The 15,604-nt window shown below is 58.4% G+C and overlaps 4 protein-coding genes across 4 annotated transcripts; 3 read left to right on the top strand and 1 right to left on the bottom strand.

Moving 5' to 3' along the window:
• The first annotated feature begins 195 nt into the window (after nucleotides 1–195).
• Nucleotides 196–3,147, top strand: K452DRAFT_21305 (uncharacterized protein). Its single transcript, XM_033536208.1, has one exon. It carries the CDS (start codon nucleotides 267–269, stop codon nucleotides 2,904–2,906), a length of 2,640 nt encoding a protein of 879 aa, XP_033398312.1. The 5' UTR covers nucleotides 196–266; the 3' UTR covers nucleotides 2,907–3,147.
• A 1,250-nt stretch (nucleotides 3,148–4,397) lies between these two features.
• Nucleotides 4,398–4,978, top strand: K452DRAFT_287021 (uncharacterized protein). The gene has a single exon (XM_033540405.1). The coding sequence runs from the start codon at nucleotides 4,415–4,417 to the stop codon at nucleotides 4,667–4,669; it is 255 nt and encodes an 84-aa protein (XP_033398311.1). The 5' UTR covers nucleotides 4,398–4,414; the 3' UTR covers nucleotides 4,670–4,978.
• A 1,410-nt stretch (nucleotides 4,979–6,388) lies between these two features.
• K452DRAFT_21268 (uncharacterized protein) lies at nucleotides 6,389–7,285 on the bottom strand. The gene has a single exon (XM_033536198.1). It carries the CDS (start codon nucleotides 7,114–7,116, stop codon nucleotides 6,565–6,567), a length of 552 nt encoding a protein of 183 aa, XP_033398310.1. The 5' UTR covers nucleotides 7,117–7,285; the 3' UTR covers nucleotides 6,389–6,564.
• A 4,301-nt stretch (nucleotides 7,286–11,586) lies between these two features.
• K452DRAFT_226758 (uncharacterized protein) lies at nucleotides 11,587–15,351 on the top strand (the record flags this gene model as incomplete). The annotated part of the gene is made up of 2 exons (XM_033536852.1): nucleotides 11,587–12,147; nucleotides 12,241–15,351. 2 exons carry the CDS (start codon nucleotides 11,587–11,589, stop codon nucleotides 15,349–15,351), a joined length of 3,672 nt encoding a protein of 1,223 aa, XP_033398309.1.
• Between the last annotated feature and the right edge of the window lie 253 nt (nucleotides 15,352–15,604).

Genomic DNA, 15,604 nt, shown 5'->3' with positions numbered 1-15,604 from the left:
GGTGGAGGTGACGGCGGGTGTTGTTGGTTAAGCCGCGCTGGAGGGGAGTATGTATGTAGGTATGTATGCAACGAAGACGCGCCCGTGGGCAAGTGAGGGATTGCGATTGAGAAGTGGAGCGGTGGTGGTGGTTGGAGCAGCAATTGGATGATGGATGGCGTCGTTTGGCGCATCTCTAGAAAAGTTTCGCCGAAGGCTGCGCTGAACCTCCGTCCGAGAGCCCGCAGTCGTCACACCCCCGGCCATGGCCAGATAGCACTCGCCCCATGCACTCCCGCAAGTCCGCCGTCCATGCAGGGAGCAGCCTCGCCAGCACCGGTCCGCCCGTCCTGCCCTTTCTCGCGCCCCGCGCCTTCGAGCCCCGTCCCGCACGGCCATGGATGAGCCCTGCGATACCGCATGCTCGCCGCTCGGCTAGCAGCAATGCAAGAGCTTGGGGAAAGAAGTCTGAACTGCCGTCGCCAATTCCTCGTGCCAACTCGCCATTGCCATCTTCCTCCACACAGGCTGCGGCGTTTGCCCCTCCTCGCCGCCGGTTCGCGCCTCAGTACTCGCAGATATGGTCCTTCTTCCACGGCCAAGCGCGGCGGGCGTACACTACGGACACACCTTCAGCGGACAAGACAGAGCCGGAGGCAATTGAGGAGGAGGGAGTGCGGGTAATACATCTAGGCATGTGGGCAATGCAGAACCCATACACGAGGTCAATACGACGAGCCGAATTCCTTGGGGTTAGGTCAAAAGACCCCATGTCCAAACTCGGCGCGCAGGACGAAGCCTGGATCAAGAAATTTGCGCTGCTCAATGCCGTATACGACACCAGACTCCCAGCCGAGCTGCGAGTCGAGCGGCTTGAGGTCGAGCCCGGCACCGAGGACTCTGTCAAGCACCTTTTGGATAACGCGGCGGACGCCGAGGCCATTTCAAAAGCGTGGACCGCACAGTTCTCCGACTGGTTTCCCGACGAGGAAATGCGGAACCTCTGGTGCGACATGATGCTGTGGTTGCTCCACCATAAGCCTGCCAAGGTGCCGTCTGTCTTGTTAGCGACGGCGAAGGGACCGCACGCCCCGGAGTACGTCGTCGCCGACATATTGGAGCACCTTGCGAGCGTGAATCTGCAGAATTCGCCCAAGTACAACGAGTCTCTCTCTGCGGATTTTCTTCCTACAGTCTTCGCGCTGTTGGAAACCAAGCCGGACCTCCATCTCGCTCTGTCGCAGAAATTTGTGCACCTGGCTTTGGTCCATTGCACCTTGGAGCAAGGAATTGAGTTTCTCGACCGGCTAATGGCACTGGACTTCACGTTCAAGCTGTATACGCACTGCCATTTTGCTTACTTTTTTGGCGTCATGGGTGACTACACGAGAGCGCTCGGCGTGCTGGAGCAGATCCACGCGCGCGGAATATCGCCCAACAACGAGATTTTTCTGGAGACGTGCACAGAGATCCTGAGGGGCAGCGCCACCAAGGTCCAGGCATACCACGTAAGCTCGGAGATAATGGCCAAGTTTTTGGAGATGGGCGTCAAGCTCAACGTCATCCTCTACACGGTCGTCATAAACAACGCGGTCGACGCCGACGACATGCAGACGGCTATGCGCGTGTACAACATCATGCTCCAGCAGGGGGTCATGCCAAACGACCACACCTACACCGTCCTTGTGAAGGGGCTCAAACGGGGCGGCGATCTCGACGTGCTCCAGGAGATTCTAAACGCTGCCATGCATACACTGCCCGAGGCCAACAGGCCCGAGTGGCTCACCACCGAGATCCTGCACTGCACGTACCTCAATCTCTTCAAGCCCGACATCACGCAAGACGCATACTACAAGCTCGCGCAAGCATACGCGCAATACTTCTCCGCCGCGCCACTCATCACCATCGGCATCCCGCCCGACTACTTCACACCACCGCGCCACTCCGCAGCACCAAGAATGCAACTCGCACCCCCCGTCCCCGCAATGGGGATCATGCTCTTGGCATACCTGGAGCTAGTCTCACACAGCGACGCCTCCGAGCCCCTCCGCCTCTACCGCAACCTCAACACGGCCGTGTTTCCCGGCGACAGCCCCACGCCCGTCGACATGGCGCTGCTGCCCCTGCTCAAGAGCAACTACACGCACAACGCGTTCCTGCTGGCGTTTGGGCAGCAGCGCGAGACGCTGAGCGCGCTGCCCGCCGTCCTGCGCCGCATGCACGACAAGCGGCTGCACGCGACGTCGCTGGCGACGCCGCACACGTGGAACATACTCGTCAACGCGTTCATGCGGCATCGGCGGCCCGAGGCGGCGCGGCGCGTGCTGCTGGTGATGAAGGAGCGGGAGCAGGAGGTCGGCGAGGTTACGTGGAACGCGCTTGTGAGGGGTTATGCGCGGCTGCAGGATGTTGCGGGCGCGGCGGACGCGGTCAAGGAGATGGAGGTTAGGAGGTTGGCGTTGAGTAGGAAGACGATGGAGGTGCTGGGCGGTGTAAGGAATCGCGACGCGTTGATGAGGGCGTTGGGCGAGAAGGGGGAGAGGCCCGACACACCTGCGCCGGAGTATTTGGTCGATGAGCATTATATGGAGGAGGTGGAGGCGGTGGAACCGGTGCAGCAGGCGACGGACGCGGAACAAGTGGTCGACCGGGAATCGCAGCTGTCGTCTGGGCAGGAAGTAGAAGCGCCGCAGGAGCAGCTGGTCCCGTCTCCGTCGTCATCGTCGCCGTCGCCGCCGACTGTGGAGCAAGAACAACAACAACAACAACAGCAGCAGCAACAGCAGCAGCCCCCAGCGGAACAAGACGACTACCTCGTCGACGAGCACTACATGGAAGAAGAAGAGGAGGGCAGCACCACCACCTCTACCACGATGGACAGCAACAGCAACAACAGCAACGCCGACAACGACAAAAGCAAGAGCTAGAACCGGCATTAGAGAGAACAGGGCGTCTGGCCTGAACGCATGTACGCACCAATGCGGCGGAGCGCGCGTGGTCGACCTGTTTGCCTGCCTGCGTTGTATGCTTTGTCATTCTGCCGGCCGGTCGGTTGGTGTGTCAGTCTTTCTTCGCTCGCTCGCTCGCTCGCTCGCGCGCTTCCGCGCCTGTCTTGGCGGGTAGACGCTGCGTCGTGTGGAGACGGCAGGGTGGATAGTGTACAGACGGCCTCGAACAGCCAATAAGGAAAGGGCGAGAGAGAGAGAGAAAGAGGTATGGCTCGGGACACAGTGGCAACAAACGACCGCCAGGCCCAGGTCCAGGAGCACCAAAACACGAAAGCACAAAAGCAGGAGCGCGGGCGATGTTGATGTAAAGATGTAAAGATGTATGTATGTACGAAATACTGTAAGAGCCAGGAGAAGGTTGTATACTACCAACCTACCGTGTACGACTAAAGCTGTACAGTATGTACCTAACCCTGTGGATATTAGCTTGCTTGGGTGGGAAATGTGATGGAGGGTTGATTGCTTGCTTGCTTGCTTGTTTGTTTGCTGTTGCTGTACAAATACGGCTGGCTGTTTTTCTAGTAAGAGACTGTCGGGGGATTTACGAGGACGTCGCGATGGTGGTGGTGGGTGGGGGGGTGAGTGGGTGGGATTATTTGATATGGTGGAGAGGTCTTGTGTTTAAGAACGTCTTCCTTTCCGCGCCTCCGTTCCTCCTGTGGATTGACGCTCTTATATCTGGATAGGCTGCAGATCAAGCATCAAACGCGACAGGATCTCTAGTGGGTTCGCTCTGTCTTCAGCTTCCGTGCCGTCTTCCAGGCGTTGCTAGAAAGCTTTGGCCGTGGGCAGTCGACACTGTGTTTGTTGCCTTGGTGCCGACAAACGGTAAAGCTCGCGTCTTTAGCTCAACGACCAGCTAGCACAATGCGGCTAAATGGGGCGCGGGACGGGGTTGAGATGTCCAAAACAAAAACAAATGTCGAGCAGGGAAGGCTGCAGATACGGAAGCGCTGGGCCGGGTAGTTGGCGGGTTTCGGGCTTGTGTAACTAAGTACGTTTCTATATCTGTCTTTCCCCTGCAGGCTGCATCCGTGTGGGCCCGTGTGGTTGGCTGCGAGCTGCTTGGACTCTGGGTTGGAGGCTTGAGATGGAAGGACAGATTGTCACGGAGGTCAGTTCTGGGAAGTACGCTTGCCTGATCGGGTAATACGCGGCTGAAAGAGTGAAGTTGCGGTGTCTGCGCTGCGCAGTGAAGAGGAACTGATACTAGGTACGCATTCTACAGCCCGTCCGTCTACCTCCATTATATACCTTGATCATTCCAGACAATGTTAGGACAGTCTTCTCCAGCACCGTCTTCCGCATCTAAAAGGTTTCTTAAGGTTTCCTAGCCGCCCACAAGAGCGAAAGAACATCTCGTCAGGCCCAACGGGACCTTACTTCGTGGTCGGCAAGAGACTGGGAACACGGCCTTCGCGACAGACATGTACCTACCTACCAGACACTTGGCTAGCACGCACACGCACCAAGCTCCTCTTCTCCCTCTCCTCTCCCTTCGTAGGCAGTACCCACCCCCTCGGCTCCCAGCGGCGCAGCCCTCAGCTCCCGTGACCGTCGAAGATCCTCGCGTAGCTGCACGCCTGCCCATCGTACCCACAAGGCCGAAAAGCCGCACCCACACGCAGTGGAGCCCAGGCAGCACGGCCGCTCACGCTTTCGGCGGCCGGGCTTTGGGCTGACTTGCTCGATCCCGACCTGCTTCTCCACCTCTCTGGCACGCATACGGCTTGGTACGATATAGCAAGCCTGTTAGAACCCAAGCCTCAGCCAGCGTCGACACCTACACGAGGTCTTGTATTGTACGGCGTAAGGTAGATAGGTAGGAACGAGCCGCCCGCCCGCCCGTCCGTTGTTCCGTCCGGCCCGCCCCGCTGCACAGCCCGCACTGCACACGCCCACCTACCTACCCAGGCATGCATGCATGCATGTACTACGTATGCCGCGCTTCCCGCCGTCAGCATCTTAAATCTTCTATCTTCATTTTTTTTCCTCTTCATTGCTGTGATGGCTGGGAGTGGAGGCTTGTCGTACAGCAGCAGCTTTAGCCCAAGCAGACGGGCATAGATACCACGCACGCAGACAGAGCCTTCGCCCTCCCCACCGCCAACCCACTCCTCGCAGCCCAACGGCCTTGTACATATTCACTAAGCAGCTACTAAGCAGCCCTGCTGCACCGCGCCCCACCTCTCACCCACCCACAGACAGACAGACACAAACTTCACACACAGACAGCTCACCTCACACACACACATCTCACACACCTCACACACCTCACACACATCTCACGCCTCACGCAACTACTAAGCGCACTCACCGCCCACCGCCAACTTGCCCACCATCCAGCGCGCGCGTACGCAAACCCACCACCTCACAGCAATCACAGCAGCAGCCAATCAGCGCCTTGCACACCGCCCACCACACCACAGCCTACATACGGCCGCGCAACGGGCCGCCGGCGTGGCCGGGCCAGGCACCCAGGCCGGACCCACGGGCAACGCAACGCTGGCCGCACCTAGCAAGGCAAGGCAAGCAGAAAGAAAGACAGAAAGACAGGGAGCGCACGAAGCGGGGCCAAAAGCCAGCAGAGTGGAGCCGCGCTCCAACACCAACAACAGCGGCGGCGGGCAAGGGCGGCGGTGCAGCGGCCGTGACACGGCCTTGCCGACGCTCGCGTCTCATCAAGCCCGCACGTACGTACGTGGTAGGTAGTAGTTATTAAAGCACGCGACGCGAGCACGCGAGAGAGCGCGACGCGCTTGCCGCGGGCGGTGAGCCTTTCGTGCGGGCGTGTGTGCGTGTGGGGGTGATGTGTGAAGAGGGACGGGACGGGACGTCTAGAACCACGCCCGCGCCCGTCGTGATATTAACTGCCTACAATATGTGCGGACGAGCGCGCACGCGAGGCAGCCCGGTTGCGGACGGGAGCGAGACTGTGGTGCGCGGCTGGCCGCGAGGCGAGACAAGGCCAGACAGGGCAGGCCAGGCGTTGCGCAGTTACGTTACGGGCGAGACCGAGACGGGGACGAACGGACAACGGACGGGCCGTCGACGGAGCGGGGGCGTGGTGGTGGCGGATGAGGCCGCTTTGCCCGCCGCCGGGAGCGGGAGGCCTTGCCTGTGGTGGCGGAGAATGGAGAATGGAGATGGGAGATGGGAGATGGAGGGACTAGGTAGGGGACGGGAGTGCGCGTACGCGCCCGGCGGGGGCGGGTTGTGGATGTGAGTTACGGGTAGGGAAGGTGCGATATTGCGGCTCGTCGTGCCCGTGGCTATAATTAGTGTGTGTGTGTGTGCTGGGCACGGTACATTAGTATGTTGGACGGGAAGGGCCGGCAGACGAGATGAGGCGGAGGAACGCTGGACTGAGATTGAGTGCTTGAAGGCCGGGTAGGTGAGGCGTGGGAGGGAGTCGGTCGGAGACGGCGAGATTGCAGGCGTGCGCGGCAGTGGCAGCACACGCGAGTACGACTGTGACGAGGTGTGCTTTGCTTGCTGTTGCCGTTGCTGTTGCTTTGCTGCCTGGAGGGAGAGTGGAGGACCCCGCGGAGGAAAAACCTACCAAGAGGGTGCGGGATTAGTGATCGTACTCGAATCGCCGCACACTATCGAGCACACAACAATCACGGGCGACGTCACGACGACGACGACGACGACGACGACGACGACCATGGGCTATTGTACACAGTACGGAGCACGGTGTAGAGACGGTGACGCCGACGGCACTGCGGCAAAGGCGACGACGGTCCTGGTTCATCACTGGAGCCGCAGCCGCCGTCGCCGCCGCGGACGGGCCTTCGGCTGCGCAACGCCGTGATCCGGGGAAACCGTCGGCGGGTTGCAGGGCAGGCTGCAGGCCCACACTACCCCTTCCGCACGTGGTGATGGCCAGGGAGGGTGGCTCGCCCCATTTGCCGTCGCTTGTCGGCTTCATTTTGTGTCCAAAAGAGGCATTGCGCTTCGACTTTAAAGTAGCTTGCTGGGTGTTTGTTGCACTTCCTGGGGCCGCTCGCCAGGGGGATTGGGGCTGCGTTGCTTGAAAGAGATATAGAAGCGAGTATCCCAATATAGCAGCATCACAGGCTGCTGAATATTTGGTTGCAAATTGAAAATTGCTCGAGGAAATCATAGGCAAAGTTTGAATTCATTCGCAGTTGCTTTGCGTGAGCCGCAGGCTGTTGATAATCCTCGCTTAGGGGTCGCATTTGATGTCGAGTGCCCTGGTGCAAACAGAGCAAACACTCCTGCATACAAACCAACCAGTCGCCGCGCCAGACGCGGCCAGGGGGCGCTAGTCGCAAGCACCGCGACCGCGTTGGTTGGCCAGCAAGTCCAAGAAATCTCCGGGTTGACGACGGAACGCCTGACCCAGGACCATGACTTTGGGACGGCCACAATGAAACGGACCGCAGCGGCCGCCCCCAGCAGGACAGGGTCATGGGCACTTCACTATGGATGGATTGAGGAATGATTGGTTTGTCCCTTCCAGGGGCGTGTCCAGTCGTTGGTGATGGGGCGGCGCTGCGTCAGCTGCTGCTGTTCGCGAGTAAGGCGACGAGACGCTCGAACCGCTGGAATGCTCGGATGCCGGTGGTGATTACTCGGCGCGCGCGTGGGGGTGGGTTCGTCGTGCTCTGTGATGAATTACGATTGCCGGACAACACGGTATTGGCTGTGCGATGCTGCCTATTGGCAGAGTGGTTGGACTCCATGACGTTTTCGTTTCTTTAGACCGCACTGAAGGCAGGGGGCCTGCAGCTGGGGCCGTTGCGGCGGCCTTCTGGCCGCGGAGGAAAAGTTGCCATGGTATTTGCAATTGCCCAGTTCCCAACATCTTGATTCTGAGAGGTCCCTCTATGCAGTACTGTTTGATCTTCTTACTCCTATAACGGTAGCTGCTTATAACGTTATTCTCTCCTCTATAACAGCCAAGGTGTGCAATCGGCCATGCAAAACCTACATAGTTGTCGGATATACCGATAAGCACGTCTCTAACGATCGGAATTGCTGACCAGCTCAAACTTTGTAATCAGTCTTGACTGTACGATGATATCGAGAAGCTAGGCAGAAGACACCCCCGACCAACCGGTGAGCGCCCCTCACGGCGGGTCGCGCTGCATGATGCATCGAGTCAAAGCACTCATGAGGCAATTGCGGATACTGATGTACCCCCGAAGTCGGCGATAGCGTGAAAACAGTTGTAGGGGGCCTTCGTGGTGCACACGGTCCTGAAGAAATGCTGATCAGTTGGACCACGTGGGAGGTGCTGGACCCCGATCAAATTTAAAAGGCGAACAACATTTCCAACTGAGGGAGCACACGGGAAATGGAGCTTTGAGCGCTCGACGGACGTTAAAGTTACTCACAACCTTCGCAACGCCCGCGATCTTCGGCGACAGTTGGCGTCCGCATCCGGGTTGCTTCCGAGAGGCTTTTTCGCAGCGGCAGGATTGCCGCTAACAGGAGCTTCCTCCGTTCTAGCTGTCGAAAAACCTGCCAGTCGGTGAGACCCTACAGCAGGGCTGAATCCTTTCGGCAGTTGTTCGAAATTCATGTGATTGCAAGACGATGTGTTGGTTGCTTCATAGAATCATGATGAGCTTCACGAGTCGCAATGCCGGTCGGCGATCTTTAGCGCATTCATCTCGTCTGTCGCAGCGACGGCGTGTTGACCGGTCAACGCCACGGCCGGGGAAAGCCATGAGCCTTACGTCCATGATTCAACAAAGAATGAAGAAAGCACGTGGAGAAACGACGGACCGCGGGAGTTGCTATGACGGACTGGATAGCGTACCGCATGCCTACCGGCCGTGAGTGCGGATTGTACGCGCCTGTGCGGAGAAGTGTGGAGTTTTTGCTGGGCTGCGCGGGATGGTCCAGTGCGCTCTTTAATTGCCCCATGCTGGGTCTTCATCGGCCCAGAGCCCGGGTTGAGCGATGACGAGCAGCAACGCCAAGCACCTTCCGCCGCGCGGCCTGTGACAGTCTGGGCAATATGACGATCAACAACGATGGCGCTGTGCACAGAGCTCTCATCATCAGTCGCAGCGGGTCGTGAGTCTGCATCGCGCCGTCTGGTCTAGCGATTAGCGAGGAGGAGCGCAGATCAGGGTAACAGCCACAACTGCGCCTTGCCGTCGGGCGCTCCATCGTCACGCCTGGCTCACGCCCCAAACACTTGATGGTTAGATCCCAGGCGTCATCCTGCCAACGCCTGCCTCGGTTTCAGGGGTGCTCCTTGACGCGCATCAGCATCGCGCGTGCGCGAACTCCCCTTTTTGACGTCGCACCAAGGAGGTACGTCCGCTCCGCCCATGTAGTTGCACCAAAAAAACAAAAAGGGCTGTCGAACCTACAACCGCCGGTGGAGTACTTTAGGTGGATGGTGCGACCGCCCAATCCTTAAGGATTATTCGATGTTTTGCTAGAGCAAGCAGACCAACACCTATTGCAAATATTTGAAAAAGGAAGCATTTCGGCCATGGCAACTGAAGATCATGACGAGCGTCGCCCCAACAACAAAGGCGAGGCGGACTGACGAGTTGATCATCGCAGCTGAGTGTTTCGAATGGAGATCTAGATGCTCGTTTTCCGTCCGGAGCAGACCTGTTGCTTTCGGGCGTCGCTGCCGGTTGCGTGACCCGGGACTTGGCAAACAGAGGTAGGTAAGACAGCCTGCAGATGACGGCAACTCGAATTAATTCCAATAGGACACGCAGCTATAACACTGTCAGGCAACGGAATGTCTTTCATACGAAGCCGGCTTTGTTGGTAGCAGTAGCTGAACTAGTAGCAAGTTCCAGATGGTCCCTGGCGCGACGGCTCGGGACGGGTACGCCAGTTTCAAACATCCAATAGCCGTACGCGGGCGTGAAGTCTTCTGGCCGCGATCTGTGCTTCGCATCTGGGTACGAGGTGTCCGATGCTGCGATCGCGCCAATGTCAGCTGCTCTACCGAGGCCCGGTTCAGGAGAGCACAGGACCACACACACACTGAAGTGCCGCGTGGAGTGGGAGGTGCCAACGTTGAGCTTGATCTCCATAGATTCACCCGTTGGTGCAATAGGAGCAACGCGCCGGCTTATTTCCATGGGGGCATGACGGTGTGGTGACCCCCACGATTACCGTTTGTGGCCCTGCGCATTGAAACAGACTTGGAGGGATTTGGGAAGTGGCGCAGAGCTGTGGTTCCCGAGAGCTTGAGTGCGGTTCCTGGACAGACAGGCCTAGTTGGGTTCAGTGAGCAGGATTCGGGCAGGGCTCGCGGGATCGAAGGGGGGCTATGACGGAGGCAGCTGTAAAAGTATCCAGACGAGGTGCAGAGAATCAGTGAAGTTGGTCGGAAGCCAAGGCATGTGGCTTCTAGGACGAAGCTGAAAGGGCTCGTAAAAGCGGAGGGAGAGCGAGGGAGTCGAGGACGAATATTAGCTGCAGGCACGATAGGACGCGGGTGTAACGCGACTTGCCCGGACAGGAAGAGGGCCCGTCGTAGCCCGTGGTAGCGAGTGAAGCGACAGTGACGGCCCACGACCCTGGCTGCAGGCGCAGGCGAAGCTGGCGGTTAGCACACGCGTACGCCTTCCCCGTCATGCGTTGGCGTTGGCTGAGAGGGCGGCGTTGCAGCTACCGACAGATAGTTCATGCGCTCGCATACGGCACAGGGCGATCTGCCCCCCAATACGGAGGGCAGCGCGGGCGATCGCAGCAAAAGCAGAGGTGCAGCGAAATGACAATTATTGGGGCGTAATGGCGGGGAAGTGGACGGCCGACTCCCCTCCCGAGGGCCTTCTGCGGCTCCTGCCCTCGACATCTGACCGAATGACCAAGGCGCGATCTGCACCGGGCTGGCCTGTGCAAAGGGAAATGATTGAGGGCAATGCTAGCTTGGTGGGCTTGGGGCGAGGCGTCCGGGTAGGGCAGCCAGACTACGACGGACGGAGTACGAACGGAGAGTAGAGTAGGAGTAGGAGTAGAGGCCGCCGAGGCGGCCGCAGCGGTGTGTGGCGCACATGTCAAGAGGAAAGTGGGAGCAAGCCCCGTCGGGCTTTGTTTTTTGTGTGCCCAGGGCCAGGGTCTCTTTTCGCATCGCTGGTTATATCACACCCCGCCGCCAGGGCCACAATTCCAATGTGCCCGCCCGCCTGCTTTCCTTGCCCTTGACCGGACCCTTGCTTGCCGCCCTACTTTACCATCGCGGCCCCGTCCAGCCAGTCGAGCGCTGGCCCTCCCGAGCATTCCTATCCACGTAAGTACCCAAGACCTCATTCTTCACGCGTCGCTGGGTAGGCGCATTCCTCACCTGGTCCCTGCCTCTTTCTGCCCGTCACCGTCAACAACACGCTTTCTTGCTAACCACATGGCCGCACAGCTCTCGTCGTCCGCCACCCCACCTCTCTCGATGATTGCCGCATAGGCTTCCCCCTCGCATTTTGCCTACATGTTCGGTTTCGGCGTTGGCGGCGTTGCGAGCATTGTGCTGGATGACTCCGCCCACCACCGGAGCTCGCAGAAGCACGCTTTCAGATCCCGCAAAAAGCAAGAAAAACGTGCCTCCAAAGGCGCCGACTCCCTCAGAAGCAAAAGCTCCGGCTCCTCCACAATGACCAACCTCACCGAACGAGGTCCCATGGACCGCACCAGCGCCTGCGTTGCTCCGCTCTCCATCAAGAAGAAGCCATCGGCATCCTGGGACCATGACTCGCGCCAAAACACCCAGTCGTCGCCGAAAAACAAGCGCGCGCCTTCAGCAAAGTCATGCTCCCAAACCTGCCAATCCCCGCAAGCGACGCCCGACTCCGTTCACGCCGAACCCGAGAGCTTCCCCAACTTTCTGCGAGCTTTTTACCACTTCCATCCTTCCGCTGCCATCGCCGCCGCCGACGAGTCCTCAGTCACAATACCCATCAACCAAGGCGACGTAATCCTAGTGCATTCTATCCACCCCAATGGCTGGGCAGATGGGACTTTGCTTGGTTCGGGAGCTCGCGGTTGGTTGCCTACCAACTATTGCGAGCCCTACGATTACGCATCGATGCGGAACCTTCTCAGTGCTCTGACGCACGTCTGGGACCTTGTGAGGAGCGGGGAAAATGGCAATCCGACGGTTTTCACAAAGCAAGACTACGTCAGAGCAATGATTGCCGGCGTGCGCATTCTGCTGGTCAGTGGTGATCCCCTGGCCGTTTGCACGTGCCATTAAAAAGTCCCCCAGTGCTTAGGGAACAACGTATGCTGACCGCATCCTGGTCTTTAGGAGAACTGCGATTGCTTGACTAGAGATTCGCAGACCGTTCAAGCGCACATCAGCGTACGACGCATGCGCAAAGGGCTTTTGGGCGATTTGTCTGCCCTAGTAAAGACTGCCAAACACTTGCAACAGGCGGCCCATGACGATTTGTCCAGCGTGCAACTTTACGAACTCTTGGATGAGCTGGTTTTGAAAGCATTCAAGGTTGTAACGAGGGCCGTACGTTTTTTGGACGTCTGGACGCAAGAGACTGGAGCAGAGCAGCCGTTGGAGAACACGGACCGACCGTCGACGCCATCGCATGATACCATCAAAAGCAACGATGGCCACTCAAACGTTGCCGAGGAGCGTGCGGCTGGAGTGTCACAGAACGCTACTGTCGTGTTACAGCCGAGCGCATCGACAACGAGCGACGAACGAAGTGAACTGACCAGCAGCACGCCCCCAGGTCACACGTTTGACATTTATTCCGCATCGACTCCCTCCTTATCGAGCTCAGCCCCCGCGCAACCTCCTCACAACAAACGGACGTCCGTCTCCCATCGTGTGTCGTACACAAATCAGGCGGCCGGCCCGCGACGACACAACCTTGCTTCGGAACGACTCTCGGCGGCACAGGACTCGTTTCTGGGGTTCATTGGCTCGTTCATCGGGTTACACCTCCAGTCGCGATCGTCGTCTGAGCTCCTAACCACCACCCAACAGTCCGTTTTCGCGTGTCGCCAGCTCCTTGTCGTCGTTCAGGAGGTATGGGAACGCGACTCACAACGCTCAGAACCTCTCGCGCTGGCAAGGGATACCATGCACGAAAAGCTCTTCGAACTCGTGCAGGCGACAAAGGGCATGTTCGTTTCGTCTGAAACCAGCAATAGCGACGACGTTATCGTCCCTACTCAGGGGAAAGAGATAGTTGAGGCCGCCACCAGCTGCGTTCGCGCAGCCGGCGATTGCATGTCAAAGGCACGAGTTGTCATCGAGAAAATTGGCGATTTCGAGTTCGAACACACTGGCCCAGGACTTTCCGACTCGATCTTTGACAGCCTTGACTTTGCGCCCATTTCAGACACGACTCACGAACGCTCCACCTCGCAACACGACATTAGCAAGCCCTTACCAGCACCACCAGAACCTGTGAAATTACCCTTACCTCCCCCTCCTCAGGACAAACCTCTGCCCGAACCTCCTGCATCCGCGTCCGTGTCGTCCCCCACGGCCAATTCCGCGGCGGCAACCGAACTCCTTAGCCCAACCGCGTCCTCCTTCCGTTCTTCCAAAGACTCCTTGCCATCGCTGGCCAAGATCCCTATCCCGAATCCTCCATCGAACCAAAATGTTGCGACCGAAGAATCCCCAAGCACCTACAGCAACTACCGGTATGGCGGCAATTCTGGCAACGACAATATCAACGGCTCTGACTCCACTAGTACGTACCCGAACAGTCTTCGCGGTGATGGCGCAAGCATCATCTCGCATACATCCACGCGCGCCACCACACCGGAGGACTCGCCCAACTCGAAAGCCGATTCGGTCTTGGTCAAGAGCTTCCCTAGCATTTCGGAACTGCAGTCCGAGCTGCATTCGACAACCAGTGAGGATTGCTACAAGGTTGAGGCCCAGGTGCTCGAGAGGACTTATGTACATGAGTTGGTTTTCAAGGATGGCCAAATCGCCGGCGGTTCGCTCCCAGCGCTTGTTGAGCAGCTGACTACACACGAAGCCACCCCAGAGCCCACGTTCGTAAATACCTTCTACTTGACATTCCGCCTCTTCACGACACCTCGGGAGTTCGCTGAAGCCTTGATCGATCGATTCAACTACGTTGAGGACAGCCCCGATGTCGCTTGCCCCGTCCGCCTCCGCGTACACAACATTTTCAAGGGTTGGCTCGAGACGCATTGGCAGCCTGAGGATGACTCCGATGCGTTGGGTGTTATCCTGGCTTTTGCCACCGGGAAGCTGCGGACTGTCTTGCCGAATGCAGGCAAGCGCTTGGCGGAGTTGATAGCCAAGGTTTCCGGCATACAAGCCAGTGCGCCCACAAACCGCTTGCTTTCCTCGCTCGGGAAGACAAACACTTCGGCCACGGTGTACTCGGCCGCTGATCCCAACGTGCCGAACCCAATCGTCTCAAAAAGCCAGCTCAACGCCCTACGGGCCACCCGCGCGGGGGCGACGGTATGCAGCATCTTGGATTTTGACCCGCTTGAGCTGGCAAGGCAGTTCACTCTCATTGAATCGAGGATCTTCTGCTCAATCCAGCCCGAGGAACTCCTGGCCTCCGAATGGACCAAGAAGAATGGCAGAGCCGTCAACGTTCGGGCTATGTCCAAGCTCTCCACGGACCTCACCAACCTTGTCGCGGACACAATCCTGCAGCTGGAGGAGCCGAAGAAGCGTGCTGTCATCATCAAGCAATGGGTTAAGGTCGCTGCTAAGTGCCTGGAGCTCAACAACTACGATTCTCTCATGGCCATTATCTGCGCACTCAACTCCTCGATGGTGCTGCGTCTCAAGCGTACCTGGGAAGCCTTGTCATCAAAGACGCACTCCCGTCTCTCTGAGCTCCGGGCCATTGTCGAAGTCGAGCGCAACTACGCCGTCCTGCGTAAACGCCTTGAAAACCACGTGGCTCCCTGCATCCCGTTTGTCGGCATGTATCTGACCGATCTGACCTTCGTCGATGTGGGCAACCAGACGACGCGACAGCTGCCCGGAGCATCGGGGAACGGGCGTGATGGCCTTCGCGAGGTCATCAACTTCGACAAGCACATGCGCACGGCCAAGATCATCGGACAGTTGCAGCGCTTCCAGGTGCCGTACGCGCTTGCGCCGGTGCTGGAGATGCAGCACTGGATGCAGGTGCAAATCGCGCGGGTGCGCTCATCAGACCAGAGCACGGTGCAAAACTACTACAGGCGCAGTCTGCTACTCGAGCCGCGTGAGATGCACCAACACCACTCGGGCAAGGGCAGCCCTTCGGTCGACTCGGGCGCCTTCACGCACAGCACAACGCGCGACGGCGGCAAGGAGCGCTTTGAGTTTTTGAACGCAATGTTCAGTGCTGCGATGCAGAGAGAGAGGGGCGAGAGGAACGGAAGCCAGGGCAGCATCCTGTAAGGTGGGGGAGTTTGTTCAACTTCCCGCCGTGACACAGGATTGTCTATTGTCAAAGGCGATACCCCGCATTCCCTTGCTTCCAACCGCTCTCTCCCCCTCTCTTCCTAATACGTTTTCTGGGAGATCAATGACGACGACCATTGATAGCTCCCGGCTGTACATCTCCCACCTTCCACCATAACAAGGGGAAGGGCTTCACGACCGTTTGTTTTCTGCCTCCTTTTTACAGTTCGCGGATCCGGGTTACATCCTC

This window comes from Aplosporella prunicola (assembly GCF_010093885.1).
Source record: "Aplosporella prunicola CBS 121167 unplaced genomic scaffold K452scaffold_11, whole genome shotgun sequence".
Lineage (NCBI taxonomy): Eukaryota > Fungi > Ascomycota > Dothideomycetes > Botryosphaeriales > Aplosporellaceae > Aplosporella > Aplosporella prunicola.
This window is presented reverse-complemented; position numbering and strand designations above follow the sequence as displayed.

Excerpts from the sequence above, each read along its gene's own strand:
- K452DRAFT_21268 (XM_033536198.1), bottom strand. The coding sequence starts at position 7,116 with ATGATTTCCTCGAGCAATTTTCAATTTGCAACCAAATATTCAGCAGCC.
- K452DRAFT_287021 (XM_033540405.1), top strand. The coding sequence starts at position 4,415 with ATGTACCTACCTACCAGACACTTGGCTAGCACGCACACGCACCAAGCT.
- K452DRAFT_21305 (XM_033536208.1), top strand. The coding sequence starts at position 267 with ATGCACTCCCGCAAGTCCGCCGTCCATGCAGGGAGCAGCCTCGCCAGC.